The following is a 20,068-nucleotide window of genomic DNA, read 5'->3' on the forward strand; positions in this document are numbered from 1 at the left end:
AGAAGAAGCAGAGCTAATAGCCACCAGAGTTCAGTGAAGAGTGGAAGCCACATCGACTCTTCACTCTTTTTTATCTCAAAGTTTCACTGAGCAAAGATATTTCTTAATATATTCACTTTGAAGTTGTATCAGACATGTCAAAATGTGAAGGGAGTAACTCAAGTTTAGTTTTTTAACATTTTAATCTCATGATCCCGAAATATTCATGGCAATTTACTGCAGTGAGGGATGTCGCCATGGCAGGGGAGGAGAGCTACCATGGCATGCTCATTTGTTGTCTCTTCCCTTCTGAAATCTGCTCCTTCTTTCTCCAGCACATAGTTTTGCAGTGACTTTTTTTTGTGTGGTTCTGTGTTTTGGACAGCATCCAGATTTAGCTGCTGCAAAGAGCAGATGGTTGCTGGGACTGTGGAAACACTCTGGTTGCTAGGTGGGGTCTCCCGCGCAGTGCTATAAAAGCATCCAGAGCTCTTTGCTCCCTTACTCCTGACTGCTGCTCTGAAAAGTAGTATTTGTGAGGAAGAAGGTAGGTTTTTATAGTTCTTTTCTGCTTTCTGTAGACATGACAAACTTTTAAAAATTGTGTGCTCAATCTGTCAAGTGACCTAGTGCAATTTTCTGTGGGTTGGATTTGCTGGCAAGGGAAAATGGGTGTGGGCAGGAGAAATTCTTTCAGTTTTGAAACGTGTCATATACACGGAAAGGCATGGACAATTGCTGCTTTTATTTAGTGCATGTAAGGAATTGGGAAAAAAAAACTTACAAGATTAAAAGCAACTTATTTGCAGTTGGCAGTTTCCTATGCTTTCTCTTTGCCTTTGTAGTACTCTGCTGTAGAAATCTGCAGTAAAACTGGCATTCCTGGAAAACTAATGTGCTTTGTATGGAAACTTAAAAAAGGAAACAGCTGTTGTTACTTCGCCGACAGTTTGCTGCTTTGGCACTGTGGAGGGGTCTTTGCTCATGAAAGTGATGAAAATGAGGCAAAGCAATCTTTTAGAAATGTAAGAGCAAAACCCTGTTATTGTGACTAAGAACTTAGGCAAAGCCACATAAGTAAGGACTGTATCATCGGGGGTTTTTTCCGCTAAAACTTTCCACTGAATTTTCCAAGGATGAGATTGTTTTTCTTTCATATTCGGTAGACTTTGCACTGTAAAATAAATTATTGTTTTAGATCTACTGCCTGTTTTTCAGATAGGGTGTAATGACCTTAATTTACATCAAGATCCTGGCAACTAGCATTGGACAGTAACTAGAGATGATATATCTGATACGGTTCATGATACGGTTAAATAAGCATGGACAAATGCTGTCACTTGACACAGACTGTAGTGTAAAAGTCTAATTTGTGTCTTTAAACATTTTCGATAAATATTGAATATTTTCTCAAAACTTAAAAATTTGTGTATGTCCAGTTGAAGGGTGCCTCTCCTGGGGACTGGGAGCCAGACAGAAATCAACACTGCAGTAATTCTTGTGAAGCAATAGTTAGGGTTTTCAGTCTGGACCTCTGTTTGATTTTTCATTCCAGTTGCAATGTTGATCATTCCAAATGAATGGAATGATAAAATGCATAAAAATCGCAATATTTTTCAAACTGATTAATTTTAAGTTCTTGATCCTCCTTCCTTTTAAATTGGACGTCTACTCATTCCAGTTTGGGAAGTGGGACACATGGCCTGGACAATATTTTAGGAAACAGAGTAACTCTCAAATAGGTATTTGGTATGGAGTAACCAGAAGTGTCACACTTTTCTACAGTACCTTCTGTTTGCACCACTCTGTAGGTACATGTATTTTTTCCTCTCCCTGTTCATAGACTGTGTCCTGAGCTCAAAAGTAGAGGAAAATATATGGCAGAAGGCCATCAGTTCTTCCAGTCCTTTTCATACTAAATTAAAATCATATTGTGACTGAATTTGTCCCTCCTGGATCTAGGTATTGTTTACAAGAGCTGCCTGCATTTTAGAGTGATGTGAGTCAAAGCATCGTGAGAGACCTCAACTCTGTCAGGGGGGCTGGCTGTCTTCCTAGATTCCAGTTTTCTTTTTTCTTATTAGCCATAGTTTCTTATAAAACAGGCAAACAGTTTTGTATGTAAGATGGTTTCTTAACTTTCTGAGCCAATTCAAGCAGAGTAAGGTCTTTAGCCCCTCTAAAGTGCCATTGCCTACTTTGACTTCTATTAAAACTGTGTTATTTGTTTACTATATGCAAGTAGATAGATCTATATGCCAAAGTGTCTTTACTTCAAAAAGAAGGGAAAAAACCCCTTAGTTTTTAAGGCACAGAATTCCTTTACTGTATCTCTAATTTAAATTAGGATAGACATAAATGTTCAGAGGCTGAATAAACCCAATTTAGTGTAGGCTAGCAGCCTTCTCTCTAGTCATCCACAAGAGCGGCAAAACCTTTAATGCTGCATGTGAGGGGTGGGGATGAGGACGGGCAGAAGAAATGGAGATGTTAGCACTTCTCCCTGCAGCCAGCTCTCCCTGGGAAGTGTTGCTCTATCAACCAAAATGCAGCTTTGGTCCTACCTCTTCTCAGATCTGGTGCTGTGAGACTGAACTTGTTAAATGATTATACACTCCATGAATCTATTAGTCGACAGACATATCTGTACATGTCACTGTTGGTGACTCAATACACCTAGTCTGGAGACTTTAAAATGTTTTTATTCTTCTGCATATGGCCTTTATATGTGCTGTTATAAAATACAGCAGAACTTCAGATACTATAGCACTTCATCTGGCCTCGTATACTTCTGTCAATACAAGAATGGTACAGGAGTTAACTGTAACAGCTTGATAAAATGCTTGTTTTAATAGCAATGTAAGTATGCTTTTCTGATCCGCAATAAATGACACGTGCATAAAAGTTGGTCCTTAAAACTTACAAGCTATTCTGACCATTATTTACCCAGATGAGACCTACTCTAGGTAACATACAGATTCAGAGTCAGCTTCAGTTTTTGTAGCATCACAGGCAGAGCTGAATTTTGTGCCCTCAGGGCTGAAGGAAGGGCACGAAAGTAAGAGTTTTCTGGGGAAGAGGGAGTGTAGGTGTCTCCTGCCTTGGCGAGGGTAGGGAAGGGTGGAGCTGAGTTGGAGGAAGGCCGTGGGAAGTAGCTGTTGGCAGGTGGATGTGGAAGTATATTTTACAGTTTTGCTATGAGGGCAAGAATCAGCTGGGCTACAGCTACACTGCTGTGTCCTGGGTGTGTGTTGCTTTAAATGACTGCTCTTTGCCCTTCCTATGGGACACAGGGCCTGAGTAAGGTACGTGTGTTTGCAGCATAAGCAACATCATTTTTTTATGTGTATTGTAGTATGTGTATTGTGTATATGATCTACATTATATGATCTATACCCCAAGACCGCAAATAGCATCTTGTCACTTCACACTAGATTCAAGGACATTCCAGTTCACCCAGCAACATTATCTTCAGTTTATTGTTTATATGTGTACTTTAAAATCAAGCCTTCCCTAGAGTTTACTATGGAAGTATGTTTTTGGTGAAAGAAAAAAATATCTATTTTGAACAGACCCAAAAATACTTTATTTGATAAAACATCAATTTCTTCTCTCTGTTTCTATTAGCAAACAGACTATTTCTCATACCAAAGTTGTTATGAAGCAACCTATTCATTATTTTTGGGTGGTCAATGTCAAATCACATCACCATTGGTCTTTTTTTCCATTGTGCATGGTATCTTATGGAAAAACTGGACTGATTTTCATTTTGATGGTAAAAAACCCAAATTACTTTTTTTTTCCTTCTTAAATGGGTAATGGTCTATTCTTTTGTAGAAATTGTAGGAAATATGTAGGAAATAAGGAACAGTGTAGGTGAAACTGTCTGATTTTACTCATCTTCCTTTGGAAGGGGCTAGTTAAAGAAATTACATGAGAATATATTTAACAAGGGAATATCTTTTGCCTTAACATAACACACAAGAGCTCCAACTTCAGTAAATGATCAGACAAGAATACTTGTTTACCACTGAATTTAAACAGAATCAAATATTCAGTAAGCTAAATGGGCATAGCTGATACCTTAACTAATGGGGAAAGACAGAGTTTAATTTGTTTCTGGTAACTTCACTTTGTAAGTCAATACTATTGCTTAGGTACTGCCATAGCACATAAGCAAATAGTCCAGCCAGTTTACTGTTCTATTTCTAATCTAAAACTTCTGCAAGTAGCTAAGGGTGTAGGGGTGAGCAAGCAGTTGTGGAGCATTGTGTAACCTGCCAAATGTTACCTGCTTCCAATAGAACAGACCAATTACTGTTTGGGAAGCTAGCGCCTGTGTATCATAGTTCAAGAGAAAGGATTTTGAGAGTGGGAAACCTTGAGTTGCATTGGTGCTGAAAATGATGAAAAAAGGTTTGTACCTTGGTGAAAAATGGTTTGTAACTTGATGCATCTCTTCCCAGAAACTCTGTCAACATGGCTATGGTATCAGAATTTCTGAAACAGGCATGGTTCATGGAAAATCAGGAGCAGGAATGTATTGTAAGTATTATCACCTCTTGAGAGCATCATGCTTATATTCAAGTACTTTTAGAAGTGATTTACAGGCTTAGGCCACCAAACATCTTTCATATACTCAAACAGAGGACAAACAATGGCAAAACTGCAGTGAATTAGAACTGGAACCCAATTTTATTGCAGCATATAATCTAATGTAATCTAATAACCTAGTAAGTCTTCTATCAGATGAAAAATTACTCTTATTTGCACAAATCAGTCTAGTTATCAATTCCTAGGCAGAACTAGTTACTGTAATGAAATTGTAATTCCCAGTGGCTAATCACTGATTCACTCAAGTAGTCCTCTTTAAAGTAGTAATATGATGCACAGGTGTGTGAATGTGTAAGAACGTGTTTGGATGACGTACATGAGAAAAACAGGGACTCATAAGCTGAAGTACAGGAAGCCATGAGTTGGAGCCCAGGAATGTAAAGGAGGAACTAAAGTCACTATTGTATGTCCTAGTTTTTATATCACATATCATGCTTATGGCGGAAAGAGTCATGGTTTGTAATAAACCAACTCAGATGATCAGTACTGATACTGATTAGAAGGGAGGCTTATGGTGGTGGTAAGTCAAGAGTTATTGCACTAGGATGACGTGGAGAGTCTTTGTGATAATGAAGTTGATTAAGATACCGAAATGACTGTCAGCAGAGGTAAAGCAGTACACTGTGATGTCCCAGGAGATCCTGAAAGAACTTTCATATTGAAAAAAATTGAATAGAGGGCAAATTTCAGTAAATAAAGTTTTCTGCTCTAGACCTTTTTGGATTTTGTAATTTTGATTCCACAGCATTTTCTGCATAAACCTTTGGCTCCACCATCCTATTCCTTTTGCACTTCCAGGATTCTGAGTCATTCTGGTTGTGGTGGTTACAGACAGTTTTCTATTGCTAGTAGATAAGTTTGTCATGGAAACCACTATACACAGACTAACCTAGTGTGCCTAGGAAACAGGCAGTGAACGAGTCCCATTCCTCTGTTGTCTTATCACCCAAGTCACAGTGATTTTTTCAAAAGTATGCAAGACTGCTTTAAGTATGCAGTCCCTATGCTGTCTTACAACTCCTAGTGATACAATTGTGTAGGGACTTGTATATTTAATTATCAGATGTTAGAAGCGTGCAAAATTCAATACAGAATGCTGTATGTAAAACATGTATCCATAAGACCTTGCCACTTCTATTGTGATATTTAACTTTAGCAGCAAATGATTTAAAAAAATTAAAATAGTGAGTTGTTGAAAAAGGAGAAAGAGTATAGGTGATTCTGAAAAAGTTTTGCTAAACTACTGGGGATTTTTTAATAAAAAATCTCACCATATATCAAACCAATGGGAATTTTATATAAATATTGCATCCAAGAATCTTGGGGCATTTCATAGCTTCTGTAAAAGAAGTAGGCTTTGGCTAGGTAGTGCTGTTGGGTTATAGGCCCTACCAGTAACTTGGTTTGTCATGTAGCTGACTTAGGGCAAGCCACACAACCTGTCATGTAGTGGAATTCATCTTCCCTAGTTATTCCCAGAGCCTTTTAGATGCTGACTAGGGAGTGTCCATCTAGGAGTGGACTCACCAAAGGCAGCCAGTTGATAATGCCTGTGAAGAAAGTGTGGCTTATGTCTCAAGTTTCAAAGAAGTTGGGTAACAGTTCTCCACTTCCTTGTAGGATTAGGCTTGAACTCTTCTCCAAGTTCTTGCATGCAAGAAGTGCTTGTAGCCTTAGAAATGGATCAGCTGAGAAGTCACTGAATGTGATGCAGATTCAATTTGCATAAGATAAGCAAAGAAATCAGTAGCACTTTACTGGCAGTGCCTGTAGGATATACTTGTGGGTTTAGAGCCTTTAAAATTTGGACATAATTGCTTAACATGATAGTTAAAAAGTATTTTCCTGTGGAATCCAACTTACTCTGAGAAATAGGTCTTCAGGTACCTAAAGAAATATATGAAGTACTTTCTGTTTAATATAAGAGGTGTAAAAGGAATAGATCCAATGCATATCCATTACTGAGTCTGTTTAGTTCTCTGTAGTTACAAAACTTTGTATGTTCCTTGATAGTCCTATAATAGGCAATACCAAATACATGGTTTATTTAGTCATCTAAAACTGCTTCTTTGCAAAAATATTCTTTGGAATGAGCAAATTTTTTTTTTTTTTTCCTGTGCAGAAAAGTTCAAAAGGTGGCCATGGAGTACAGTCATACCCTAACTTTGATCCATCAGCTGATGTTGTTGCTTTGGACAAAGCTATTACTGTAAAGGGTAAGAGTAGTAAATATTTAACCTGCTACATTAGGACTCTTCCTTATGAAATTTTGAGAATAGCACTGAATAAAATATCAGAGTGAGAGGCAATGGCAAGAAGGAGAGGTGCGTCTGTTTTTAGAAGCTTGGCAATACATTAAATTATGCCACTTGGTAAAGAATCTCATCTCTTGATATCCTGATGTTGTATTATGATTTCAGACCTTAATACTACGTTAAAGTTCTTGAATATGTTGAAGGAAGGGTTGTAAAAATTTAATTTCTAGAGAATAAAAAAATATTATAACATATCATACTATTACTTTTTTGATTTGATTTCCATAAAATCCCTGCAAGAGGAAGTGAATATGTTGATAATGTAGTGTATGCTTCTATTGCGCTTCTCTCTTTTAATGAAATCACATTTGGCATTTTGCCTGTACTTCAAAACCTTTTTCAGTTTGACTTTCTGAAATTAAATGAGTATGCCATCTAATTTTTTTTTTTTTTTTTTTTAGTTATTTGGTAGTGTAAGTTCCTCACTCAGAACACTTTAAAACTTTCTATATGAAATTGCAGATACATAGGTTCCTGTGTTCTGCGGGAATCTATTTATCTGGTTTCTTCACTACATCACTAATTGTAAGTCAGTAGATGATTAAGTTTTTTCTGTTGGTTAAACTTCAGTGTGTCAAGAAATCAAAATAAGACATAAAGCAAATAATAAAAAAATAAAATTTATTATTTGGCTAAATGATGCACTAATATAGTGGAAATATTAGACATTTTGTTGTTTGGTGACTCATAGGTGTGGATGAAGCCACCATCATTGACATCTTGACTAAAAGAACAAATGCTCAGCGTCAGCAGATCAAAGCTGCCTATCAGCAGGCTAAAGGAAAGGTAAAGTATATTCAGGCCAAGCTTAAATTTACACCTAGAATATCAATGTAGCTCCTGGCTCAGATGGTACATACAGCTTTAGCTTCATAGAACAAAAAATTACAGTCTTCTGCCTTCTGTAGTTTGTGAAAACCATGACAGAGTGATAACACTCTGCAACTACATTGCCAGTTCTGAGCCTTTGAATAAGGTCACCACTGTTCTGAAATAAAAGGAAAGATTTTGAAGTTCTGACTTTCCAGCCTTTGAATGACCTAGAGATCCTTTAAATCGCTAAATCACTGGGAATGCAGAGATTTCACTACCACCTGGGACACAGTCAGCTGAGAGAAAGGGAGGGATGGAGAAGGGGACTTGGAGGCATCTCTCCAAATATTTAAGTCCAGATAGAATATTAAATAGGATAGGAAAGTTGTAGGACCATAACGTTGTTCCACAAGTGTACCGACACTGGTATAGGGATGGATGTACAGGGGCAGTGTTATTCTACCTCTGAGTGGTAAAACTGCTAGTCCCTGCAACTGAGAAGCTTGGAAATTACTGCATGTTTCTGGAAAAGGTTTTAATTGCTCGCTCTTTTCTCTATAACAAATTTTCTCCATTTGAACCTGTAACTCTATATTGAAATTACAATTGCACAGTTGGCATACCAGTTACAGAGCATTTGGTCTCTGGAAAGTGATCCCTCTGAGTGTAACTTTTAAAGGCCAATTTAGAAAATAAGTCTAATATCACATTTTAGCCTAGATTTCCTGTTTCCGTTCAGGAAACCTCACTTGTGGTTTTCACAGCTGTCTCCGCCCTCAGAGGTAGCTCCATCCTTGCAATGATATTTTTTAAAGACCTAAATTAAAATATAACTTCAAAGACACAGGGAGACTAATGCTGTTAGATTATTAGATGCCCTTGTTCCTGGCACACTGTCAAAAGCTGAATATAACTAACTATGGACATAGTGCTTGCTTCTGAAATAATCTTGTTGTCTTAGGTATCCTGACAAAGTAGGCTGACCTTCTCACTCTTGCAGCCACAACCTGGACACATCTTGGTGGAAAACAGGGCTGTAACTTTTAATGTAACAATATAGAGTACAGAGCATTTCCAGATAGGAGACAGAATAAATCACACTGGGGTTATTTTTGAACTTAAATTTAGGTCATATTAGAATATAGCCCAAATCTTAACTTGAGGACTTGCAGTTTTGTGTAGGGCGATATTACACTATGTCCACAGAGTTTCCACTGCAAATTCAGTATCCTTTATGCAATAAATGGATGAATTAAGATATTACCCAGATAAGCAACTCAGCCATAATCATAACAGCAATATAGTATTACCTTCTCTTAAAAAAAAGAAGCCTATTTTGAGTCTTCTTCTGATACTGTAAATGGGTAAATATGGCTGAGCTGCAGTGTGTAAAAGAATTCCCAAATACTTAGTGAAAAACCCTGACACTTTGATTAACATAAAAGTGACAAATAAAAAATTTCAAGTAGGTCTTTGTAATTCCTTCTAGTAGTTAAAAGAATGATGTAGACTAAGATTCATCAGACATCAGACTAATTTCTGGACTGTAGCAGAACAGCAGCTTTTTACCATTCACTAGCTTACTGTGTTTCTTATTTTTCCTGTCACAGAGTCTGGAAGAAGCCTTGAAAAAAGTTTTGAAAAGCCACCTGGAAGATGTTGTTGTGGCTCTGCTCAAAACTCCAGCTCAGTTTGATGCTGAAGAATTAAGAGCCTCTATGAAGGTAAGGCAAAAATTGAGAAAAACTTTCCTAAATAGCATAAATAATTTTCAGGGCCTGTAAATGACACTGGACTTGGATTTCAAAGCTTGCATATTGTCTTCCTTTTAACCCCATTTTGTAAAATAAATCTATACTGGTAATCCCAGTTCTGAGAACAAGACCCAGCAATCTCCACTGAATTTCAGGGTTGGAGGAGATTCTTTAGTGAGAATGAACTCTTTCTGCCTTCTGAAAACTGGTTGCTGGTGTAGTGGTAGAAAGCCATAGTGTTTATATACATGTTTATGTAAGAGAAAACAAAAAGGGAAAGGGGTATTTTTCTTCATAAATTTTACATTCTTATCTTTTACGTGCACTGCTTAGTCCCTTTAGCACTTCTTTTGGGTATCAATGATATTAAATGTGATCAAAAATTAATTCCACAAGAGCTGAAATAACAATATTGTATGGAAGCACAATGTTTTTCTTTTTTCTTTCTTGCTCCATGTGGGGCCTTCAAAGCCAAGTCCATGATTGTCATCTCTATTTCTGTTCCTCTAAATTTTAAATTTGCTGTATCAAATAACATTCCTAAAAATTCAATCACTTTTATCAGGGGCTTGGAACTGATGAAGATACCTTAATCGAGATTCTGGCCTCAAGAAACAACAGAGAGATCAGAGAAGCCAGCAGATACTACAAAGAAGGTAAGTCAGAGCAAGAAAGAAGTATTAATGGTATAACATACATATAATATAGCAGACACATTACAGTCACAGCCCACTTCTCAATATGAGAAGCTGAGATGTCATTGGAGGAGGCCAAGTGAAGCTTCACATAAGATTAAAAGAGTTGCAGGGGAGAGAGGTCATACTGACTTTTCCTGACTTACGTAGATCTCAATACAGAAGGAAAAGGCACACCATCACTGCCAGAACTGCAGATATCTCAGGGAATGGGTCATGCATTTAGATGCTTTCTAGAACGCAAGCAAAACCCAGCTGCTTTTCTTCATTTGTAACTAAGCCTTGGCTGACTGGTTAAGATCTTACTAGGCTTGAAAAAAAAGCTTTTTGAGTTAGCAACACAGATAACATTAGCAGTGGGAGCAAACAGTGGACTAAAGGGGGAAAATCTTTGAAGAGGTAACTAAAACGTAATGTGGCATCTCTCATATATGGAGAATTTACTGCAGTCAATCAGTGTTGTCTAATTAAATCATGTTTTCTGAGATTATAGACTAACTTTTCCAAGAGATTTCCATTCAAATAGTCTCAGTTAGAAGCCCAAATTAATAGTTTTATTTTTTTTCAGAAAAGTTTTGTGATTGAGTTCAGTGCTGATAAGAACAACTAGAAATAAGATTGAAAGAAAAATGGCTCAGAAAAACTTTCAAGCTTTTTTTGTACTTCACAAGCAAGAGGCCAAGAGGATGCCACCCAGAAGACCTTAGAGAAGGACTTTTTCAGCAGATTTTGGATTTAGCCTCACATTTCACAGCACATCTCAGGGATTAGATGATGTGTTACAAATATACCCCTTCTCTTGAAGCTAAATGAGAGAAAGTAAGAAAACTGTATTTCTAGTGGGCATATCTAAGTGGGAAATTAAGAAAAGGCTGAAAAAATCATATAATCATGGAATGGTTTGGGTTGGAAGGGACCTTTAAACATCATCTAGTCAACCTAGTTGGTAACTTTAAAACAAACTACAAATACTTTTTCTTTCGATTTCAGTGCTGAAGAGAGATCTGACACAAGACATTATCTCTGACACATCTGGAGACTTTCAGAAGGCTTTGGTTGCTCTAGCCAAGGTATGCTGTGCTTAAGCATTTTGAGTGACATTTCCTATAATAAAAAATTAATGTTGTCAAGACTATTTTAGAGAAAGACATACAATAAATAAAGATTTACGTAATATTTATTTCCTTGCATTATTTTTTACTTATATATCTGTCCCAGTTCCAGCTGGTATAGAGTTAATTTTCTTTCTAGTAGCTGGTATAGTGCTATGTTTTGGGTTCAATATGAGAATAATGTTGATAACACATGGATGTTTTCAGTTGTTGCTGAGTAGTGTTCATACTAAGTCAAGGATTTTTCAGCTTCTCATGCCCAGCCAGAAGAAGTTGGCACAGGACACAGTCAAGGCAGCTGACCCAAACTGGCTAAAGGAGTGTTCCATACCATATGATGTCATGCCTAGTATATAAACTGGGGGGAGTTGGCCTGGGGCGGCTCGGGAACTAACTGAGTATTGGTCGGCGAGTGGTGACCAATTGCATTGTGCATCACTTGTTTTGTATATTCCAATCCTTTTATTATTGCTGTCATTTTATTATTGTTGTTGCTATCATTATTAGTTTCTTCCTTTCTGTTCTACTAAACTGTTCTTATCTCAACTCAGGAGTTTTACTTTTTTTTTTTTTCCCAGTTCTCTCCCCCTTCCCAATGAGTGAGCAGCTGTGTGGTGTTTAGTTATTGGCTGGGGTTAAACCATGACAATATCTTAGACCATATGAAAATGTTCTTAAACAAGCTATAATGAGATTTTATCTCAAATGCATTTTAAAAAACAGTGATGTTTATTATTGTTTATCAGCTATGCTTTTAAGATTTTTTTTGTTGTGGTAACTGTAAGCACTTGAAAAAACAACAGACATAATGTCATGTCAATTGACTACAAATAGAAAAAGAAGAAATACTTACAGTTAGAGAAATAAAATTTTTGTCTTGCTTTTAAGATATGTTTCTAGTAGTTAGATAATGGGACAGGGAGCTAACAAGTAGACAAAGTGTTTTGTGAATTTATGTTCAAAAGCAGATGAATTTAAACACTGGAGCTGCCCAATAAAAAGACCTTTCTAAAATGCATAAATATTTGATTCCGTGATTGTTGAGTACAGATATATAAAGCTTGTACATTTTATTATATGTCCCCTTGCATGGTTTTGCTTTTCAGTTTTTGGTTTCAAATCAACTTGAATGGAGTCTATTGAATGGTCATCAGGGAGCAAATCGCAGCTTCTAAGCCTCTAACTTCATATTAAGTAACAATATGTCCTGTGGATTTTAATGCAGGACTTCAAAAGTAAGTTCCTGATGGCCTCAGAAACATAAGCTCTGATTGATTACAAATACAACAGCTTTATTCAAGGAATGATTGACATAACTGTATCTATCTGCAATTGTGTATTAAGTTAGGTATGAGAATAGTAGGGCAGAACTCTAAAATGCTGAATTTTGGTGAACTGAATGACTGTGAAACTGAATGATTTTGAGTACCAATGAAATTTTATTTATTTATTTATTTACATAGGCTGACCGATCTGAAGATTCTCATGTGAATGATGAGCTTGCCGACAACGATGCCAGGGTAAGATCATACCTGGCACTCTGCAGAGCTTCTTCATCTTATTCACTTGAGCTTAACAAACTTTGGCTGCAAATGTTCTACCTTAATTTTGTGCACTGCAGACCTAACAGAGATTTGTATGTTATGTAGCAATCTTTTCTGAGGGGATACTATTTTACAAAGTTCACTTAAGCTTCCCTATCTGAAGGAAATCAAATCTTCACCCTAATATCTAGCTTCAGAAACATTTCTGCAAGACCTCTTCTAGTTCATGTAAAGCGTGCAGAGTATTTGAAGTAGAGGTCAAGAATTGGAGAAATTAGACACAAACTTCCTTTTGTTTATAACACAGTTCTTGAATTGAGGGATAAGGGTGTACCCATGTATGTGCAGAACCAGCTACCATACCTTGACAGTGTGAACCCTGCAGCATGTTAGCTATAGCTATTGGTTTACAGTGATGAACCTGTCAAGATTACTGGGTAAACCTCACAGTCATTTTCTGAATAATTCTAAAATAAACAACTGAAATTTCCCTTATTTCTTTCACCATTAGTGTGAATCTTGGTAAACTTTAGCTGTCTTTCCTGAGTCTTCACCTTTAAAATATTACATCACTTTTGCAATTTAAATGTAGATTGGCTTTAAATTGATTTTTTAATAATCCAACCAAGAGAAGGCCATTGAGCAATACTGCTTTTATTCCTGCTTCAAAAGGAGTTTCGTTTTGTCATCAGCCCTAGATATGAAAGGTCAGTGAATTAATACTCTGTTTAAGCTCAGAAGTTCAATACTATTTCTCTTGCTGCAGCAAGAGCGTTGTTAAATATTCTTTGCTGCTGTGTGGAGGTCTTTAATTATTACTTCTAGAGAGGTTTGAGGAGGTGAGGAAAATGAAGGAGACTGATTTGGTTCTCACTTTCCATTAAAATCACTGCTGGAGAGACAAGGAGTACTTGCTGCGTAGGCTTCTCCTTCACATTTGTCCAGTTAGTATCAGAAACAATTTTGTTTGTCTGAAGAAAGCCTAGCAGTCCTAAACTCCCATGCAGACCGTAAACTTATCATGATATATGAAAAATACCTTCATTGAAGTATGTAATATACCCAGGAGAGCTAGATGGTGATCATAAAATGTCTGAAAATATGTTTTCTAGCTGCATAGTGTTCTCTAGGTACTATTATGACATAAGTGAAGTATGAAGTATTATTTGATAGAGCTAGAATTAGTTTGAGGTTGTGTAGAGTTTTGTTACGGATTGTGTCAAGGGCGAGAATTCATTACTGATAAGCAATGGACTACCTTTGGCTGGTAGCCTCAGAAGTACAGTATTTCTGTTTTATTCTACTGATGTTAACTTTACTACTTTCTTTTCTTTATGACAGGTCTTGTATGAAGCAGGAGAGAAAAGGAAAGGAACAGATATTGATGTGTTTATTACTGTTCTTACTGCAAGAAGCTACCCACATCTCCGAAGGGGTATGTTGGATGAAATTTTGTGCTTCACTTGAATGGTATTTTGCACATGGCCTGCTCATGAACTCAGAGAAGATATAGATTATCAAGGACTGACTCTGACTGCTACACAGGTCTTTGTAATTGGACACATGCTTGCTGACTAAGGGTGCAGTTGGCAGCTTGGCTGTTCTTTCCATACTAGTAATGAGCAATATCATTTAGGTTGTTAACAAAACCATTACCATGAAGTCTCACATGGCTAGTGATCACAAGGACAAGGGATCAGTGTGGTAAGGGTTCTGAATGCTCCCAACATGGTCTTGCTTCTCAGCCAGTTTGCCCTGGGTACAGGGATAGCATCTAATATCACAGGTTCCGGTGGAGTCATTGGACTACCTCTATCCCGGTCAATGGGAACATGAACTTTACCATCCTAACAAAGTCCCATTCCTTATGCTGACTCCACCAGTCCATCCAGTAACACTGCTTTTTACACTGTGGTGGCTGAAGAAAATGAGAAAGATGGCCTACAATCAGTCATCTGTGTGCACTGCTGCAGCAGTGAGGGCGGAATAAGGCAGAGGCAATGCAGGGAGAATACTGTACTTTCATCACTGTTCACTGAGTTTTCTTCCCTTATTTAGTCTTTCAGAAATATACCAAATACAGCAAGCATGACATGAACAAGGTACTGGATTTGGAGCTGAAAGGTGATATTGAGAACTGCCTGACTGCCCTTGGTAAGTGGTTCTGGAGATTGTAACCTACTATATATACTGACCATATAAAAACCTACCTTCTACTTGTCATACTTGCTCTGATAGGAAACCATTCTAGGCTTACTTTGCTTCACTGAGAAACTTGCTAAATAATACTTTGGAAAATTTACTGTGAACATAGTGATTTAATTGAGTTATTTAAAGCCAGCTAAAGTTGATGAATACGTAAAAATACCTCTCCTGCTATGTAGAATGCTCTTTTAATTGATTAATGTCATGTGTCATCATGTGACACATGATGATGTGTCATCAACATAGGAAGACCTTTACAAGAAGTCAATATGCCAAAAAGAGCTGTCAAAACAGGCACAATTTGTATCAAAAATCCATGGTTTTAAACTTGTCTTCAAAAAAACAAAACCAAACCCACCCTTCTCTAAATTTTGTTTTTCAAAGATGTTTATAATATATGATTGTTAAAAATATAACAAATTTCCTTCTGCAGTTTTGTTCAAGAAAATATTCTTATAAGGTTCTTGATAAAGGTGTATATTGAGACTCTTAATGTTACTGTTCCTCATGAACAATAAGGTGAGGCAGTGACTCACTTAAATCACTCTTATTAGTGGACCAGGGATGGAATCAGGAGCCAGACACCCATCTTGTTCTCAGCTTTTGTATCACAGTCAAGCGTGCTTTGGATAAAAGAATGAGTCCCATCAGATCCCTCTTAATGCCAGAAGTGGAGGGCAAGAACTTAGTATAACTTGGTTTACAAAGCATCATATCATAACCTCCAGCTCTGCTGTAGAAGACACAAATGCTTTCACATTTTCTTTTTGGGAATGGCAACATCTATCTTAGTTTTGTGGCAATAAACTAGGAAGCAAAGTCTTGTCTTTACAGTAACTATTCTCCCTGATCAAATTGCTTTCTGAATAGACTGACGAAAGGAACTGCTACTTCTCCCGTATTTTGAAGACAGGTAACAAAAAAGTAGATAAAAAGGATATGCTGGTAGGAACACTGAAACTGCTTTTTAAGTGTTTTCTTTCCAGACTTCTGCCTTTTTTTACTTGTTACATATATAACAGACGTGACCTGATTTCATTGTTTTGTTACAGTGAAGTGTGCCACAAGCAAGCCAGCCTTCTTTGCTGAAAAACTCCACTGGGCGATGAAGGTAACCTAAAGAAAGAACTTGTCTTTGTAAACTTGGGTGCTTTGTAAGCTGAAAAATAACAAGCTAGCTAGAGCTTTTTAAGCCCTTTGTGTGATAAAAAGGGACCGCAAAAGGAAATTCAGTGTATTTCTATCACTCCTTCTGTTCCTTCCTTTGAAACTTCTGAGTGTCTTTTCATAGGAGGAGCTCTCTGTTTGCTATAGTGTGTTCAAGAAAGCATCTGTCCTTCCACACATACATCTTTTACTCTAGACAGTGACAGAAAGCTAACTGGAACTTTTCTTTCTATGAAATGACAAAAATACTAGTGAAAAGTAAATAGGAAAGCAATTACAGATCTGGACAAGAACCTTGTAGAAGCCTAATCTTTGACAAGACATACATGGTTCTGGAAAATTTGGAACCTGAGTTTAGTGAGGCAGCTGGAGATCCTGAAACAGTCTAGAATGCAGGTATTTTCATAACTCCTGTGACTTGGGTAGGAGCAGTATGTGAAAAATTGAGTGAAACATTATGAAAATACAGTTCATTGCACTATTACAAATAATAAAATGTGGCAGTGAAGTCTAGGTTGTCTCTGGTGTCTAGCAAGCACAGTGAAGGACATCCCTCTTTTTAGGAAACAGTTAAAATAAATGCATAAAAAAAAATCCAGGGGTGGACGTAGTTTGTCAGGAGTGAATTGTGCTCATAGGGAACAGAAAGGGGATATGAGAGGATGCCCTTATGAGAGATCTTAAAGGAATAGGACGTGGGCACAAAGTCTGATGGATTAACACACAGAACCTTGATTTAAGATGTTTCAATGACATAAGTAGCCTCTTTTTTCTTTTTTTTTTGACTCTTTTCCTTTTTTTCTTTTTTCCTTTCTTTTTTTCTTTTTCTTCTTTCTTTTTTTCTTTTTCCTTCTTTCTTTTTAATGTTTTCTCTTTTTTTTTTTTTTTTTTTTTCTTTTTTCTCTTTTCCTTTTTCTTTTAACAGGGCTTTGGGACACGGCACAAAGAGCTCATCAGAATCATGGTTTCACGACATGAAGTGGATATGAATGAGATCAAAGGCTATTACAAGAGGCTGTATGGCACTTCTCTCCGCCAAGCCATTATGGTAGGTTTTCTCTCAGGTGACATATGGAATGTAAAACAATGAAATTATTTTGGAAGTCCAGTAAGGGTTTGTTAACTCTTCTGCTCCTCAGTCACCATTCATCCTAAGTAACTCATTGTAGCTGAGTAACTCATGTTCCCAATGACCCACATGCTGGTAGAAATAATTAATTTTCTGGAGCAATGTTTTTGTCACAAAAGCTATAGCAATTTGTTAGTAGTGGTACATGTCTCAGCATATCATCTTACAGTAGAAGCCAAGAGCTGAATGGAGACTACAGTATCCCCAAGTTACTGTACTTGGGCAGATATAAGGTGCATTGGCAGGAGACTGGAGGTGATTGCACTGACAGCTCTGTGGGAGATATTTGATACAGCTGGCTACTAGTTTTTAACATTTGAGGTACTCATGCAAATAGCTTGTTCACTTCACATTTATTTGGCCTGCTTTCCAGGTGACTTAAGTAAGTGTGTTAAACTAACAAAAATGTCTTCTTAAAGGGGACAGACTACCCAATGTATTTTCCAGAAAATGTAAACCAGTGAGGGATTTGAAGAAAGCTGAACTTGCAAAGCAGCTTTGTGAAGGCTAGTAGACACCAGTAAAAAAAAAAAAAATCTTGATTGGAGTAGAAACATACTCCCTACATGTATCAAAATGCCTTTTTGATTTTTATTGGTGTCTGCTACTTTTTCAGTTAGGTGCCAAAGATCACTTTTATTTTTCCCTCATGAGTGTGTGTGATCTGTAAATTACATCACCACATCGTGTTCCATAGTGATGATTGCATCCAAATGGCTTGAAGCGTAGCTTGGCTACACTAAATAATTCATAATATCTCTGTAAAGTAGGTTTAAATTTGAGAAAACATAGCATGTAATAATTACATTGCATACTTAATGCATATTATCCACTTTTTCCAAGCTGAATAAGCGATCCTATAGTGAATCTAATATCACTGTACTATTAGCTTGTGTTTGAGATAATCCTAGATACAATGTGTATTGTGTTTTAGTATTAATGAACATTGGACATCACTGGTCAAGGAAGGCATTTGCACTTTATCTAGAGAAGAAAAGCTTAAGCTCCTGGGTGGATAGAAATCTCTGTGCTTCTTTTCTTTATTTATATATATATTATATATATATTTTTATATAAAATCCCAGGATTTTTATTGGCCTTGCCTACCTCTGCTTCAGTCTGGAAATACATGTGTTTATTTCTAGGTCATATGAATAACTTCAGTGAGGGTGCTCAGTTCAAGCTCAGTCTGTGGCTAACACGTGTGTTACCAAGTGATTAATTTATTTAGTTGAAGGACTAATGTTTGGTACATGTATATTGAATGCTTACTGAAATTTATTTCACTTGAGACCATTATCCTAACAACTCTGGTTTTTTTGTACTTAAATTGACAGGATGAACTCAAAGGGGATTATGAAAACATCCTGGTGGCTTTATGTGGAAGTGATAACTAAGTTTCATGTTCCTGCAATGCACTCAAGCCCTGATGCTAAAGGTCTTTATATTTGCCTCAGCTGTCTATGTAAAATACAGGCTTCACACAGTGAGGTTTCTGTGGAATGGTACTTAGTCCATATGTGTTATGCTGAAAACCTGTAACCTGGAATGTATTTTTCCAGTATCTTTATTCTGAATGGTATTAATATCTCATGTTGCCATTATTCACCCAAAGTTAAAGAATGCCCAGACATTTCTATTTGCTTGATTAATCATGAAAAAGGTAAAGTTTTCATGTATGCTAAGCAAATAAACTTTTAAAAATAAAATTAACCCATGCGTAATTTTGCATGTCCTTTGTTGCATTTCTGCATTTAATTTCAAGTTGTCTGCGTACAGTGCATGAGAGATAAATCAGTAAATAACTTAAATAATAAAAAAATAATGTAGCAATATCAGACAGTATAGCTGAGCCTATGCCTTTCCATTTCACTTCACCTAGGGTTTATGTAAGCCAGATGTAAGAAAAATAACTAAAGATAACTTCTTAAAAAAAATTTAACAATATAAAAAAGCTAACAATATCTCTGTCTTGTTCTTTTTAATTGAAATTCCAGAGTAAATAAACCTGTTACATTTTGTACATAGGAAAAAAAAAGGAAAAAAAGGAATTGAAAAAACTCTTCATATCCCATGTAGGACTTTTATCTTTTTCCTGATGATTATGTAAATTTTTTGTATTGTCTCCAAAGTGAAAAAACTACTATCACTACCTCTGTTTTGGACAGAATTAATGCTTGGCATTACTGTCCCAATTGTGCCAGATGCTGTACAAATGAGTTAATTATAGCCCTCAGGTGCACTGGTGGAATTAAGCATTACTTCTTGGTTCTTTGTTACACGCAAACACTGCTGGTCTTTGTTATGGTGGCCTCCAATTACTCATTTGAACAACAGCATGCTAAACTATTGGGAAATCAAAGGTCATCTTGGCTAATTTGTGTTAAACATTGCAGGCCCTCTGCTTCACATTGGGGTTGTCTAGGATAACAGAACTAGGTGTCTGGAAAAGGAGAAGTCTTATTGTAGAAGAAACATTGGCATTGCTAGAGCTGGAGTGAAAATTCCTATGTGACTTTCAGAGGGCCAAGTTTTGATCTACCCCAATTATTTTCCAAGATCTATAGTTCTAACCCTACCATAGTTTACTTTGTTGGTAATCTTTATTGTCCTTATAGAATAAGTGGAAGTGAGAGATTCCAATCAAAGTTATGGGACATATACATGATTGCCATCAATTAAAACAGAAATATAAACAAGTGGACATATGCACAGAGATCATGTACTGAGGGATCTGTTCT

General features: G+C 36.8%; 1 protein-coding gene across 1 annotated transcript; it reads left to right on the plus strand.

Annotated features, from left to right (window-relative positions):
- The first annotated feature begins 388 nt into the window (after positions 1-388).
- On the plus strand, positions 389-19,051 carry ANXA1 (annexin A1). Its single transcript, XM_052778468.1, has 13 exons — positions 389-526; positions 4,446-4,524; positions 6,716-6,809; positions 7,600-7,694; positions 9,332-9,445; positions 10,041-10,131; positions 11,161-11,240; positions 12,746-12,802; positions 14,168-14,261; positions 14,885-14,980; positions 16,084-16,142; positions 17,124-17,246; positions 18,665-19,051. The coding sequence occupies exons 2-13, from the start codon at positions 4,459-4,461 to the stop codon at positions 18,722-18,724; spliced, it is 1,029 nt and encodes a 342-aa protein (XP_052634428.1). The 5' UTR covers positions 389-526; positions 4,446-4,458; the 3' UTR covers positions 18,725-19,051.
- The last annotated feature ends 1,017 nt before the right edge of the window (positions 19,052-20,068 follow it).

This window comes from Harpia harpyja, chromosome Z, assembly GCF_026419915.1.
Source record: "Harpia harpyja isolate bHarHar1 chromosome Z, bHarHar1 primary haplotype, whole genome shotgun sequence".
Taxonomy (NCBI): Eukaryota; Metazoa; Chordata; class Aves; order Accipitriformes; family Accipitridae; genus Harpia; species Harpia harpyja.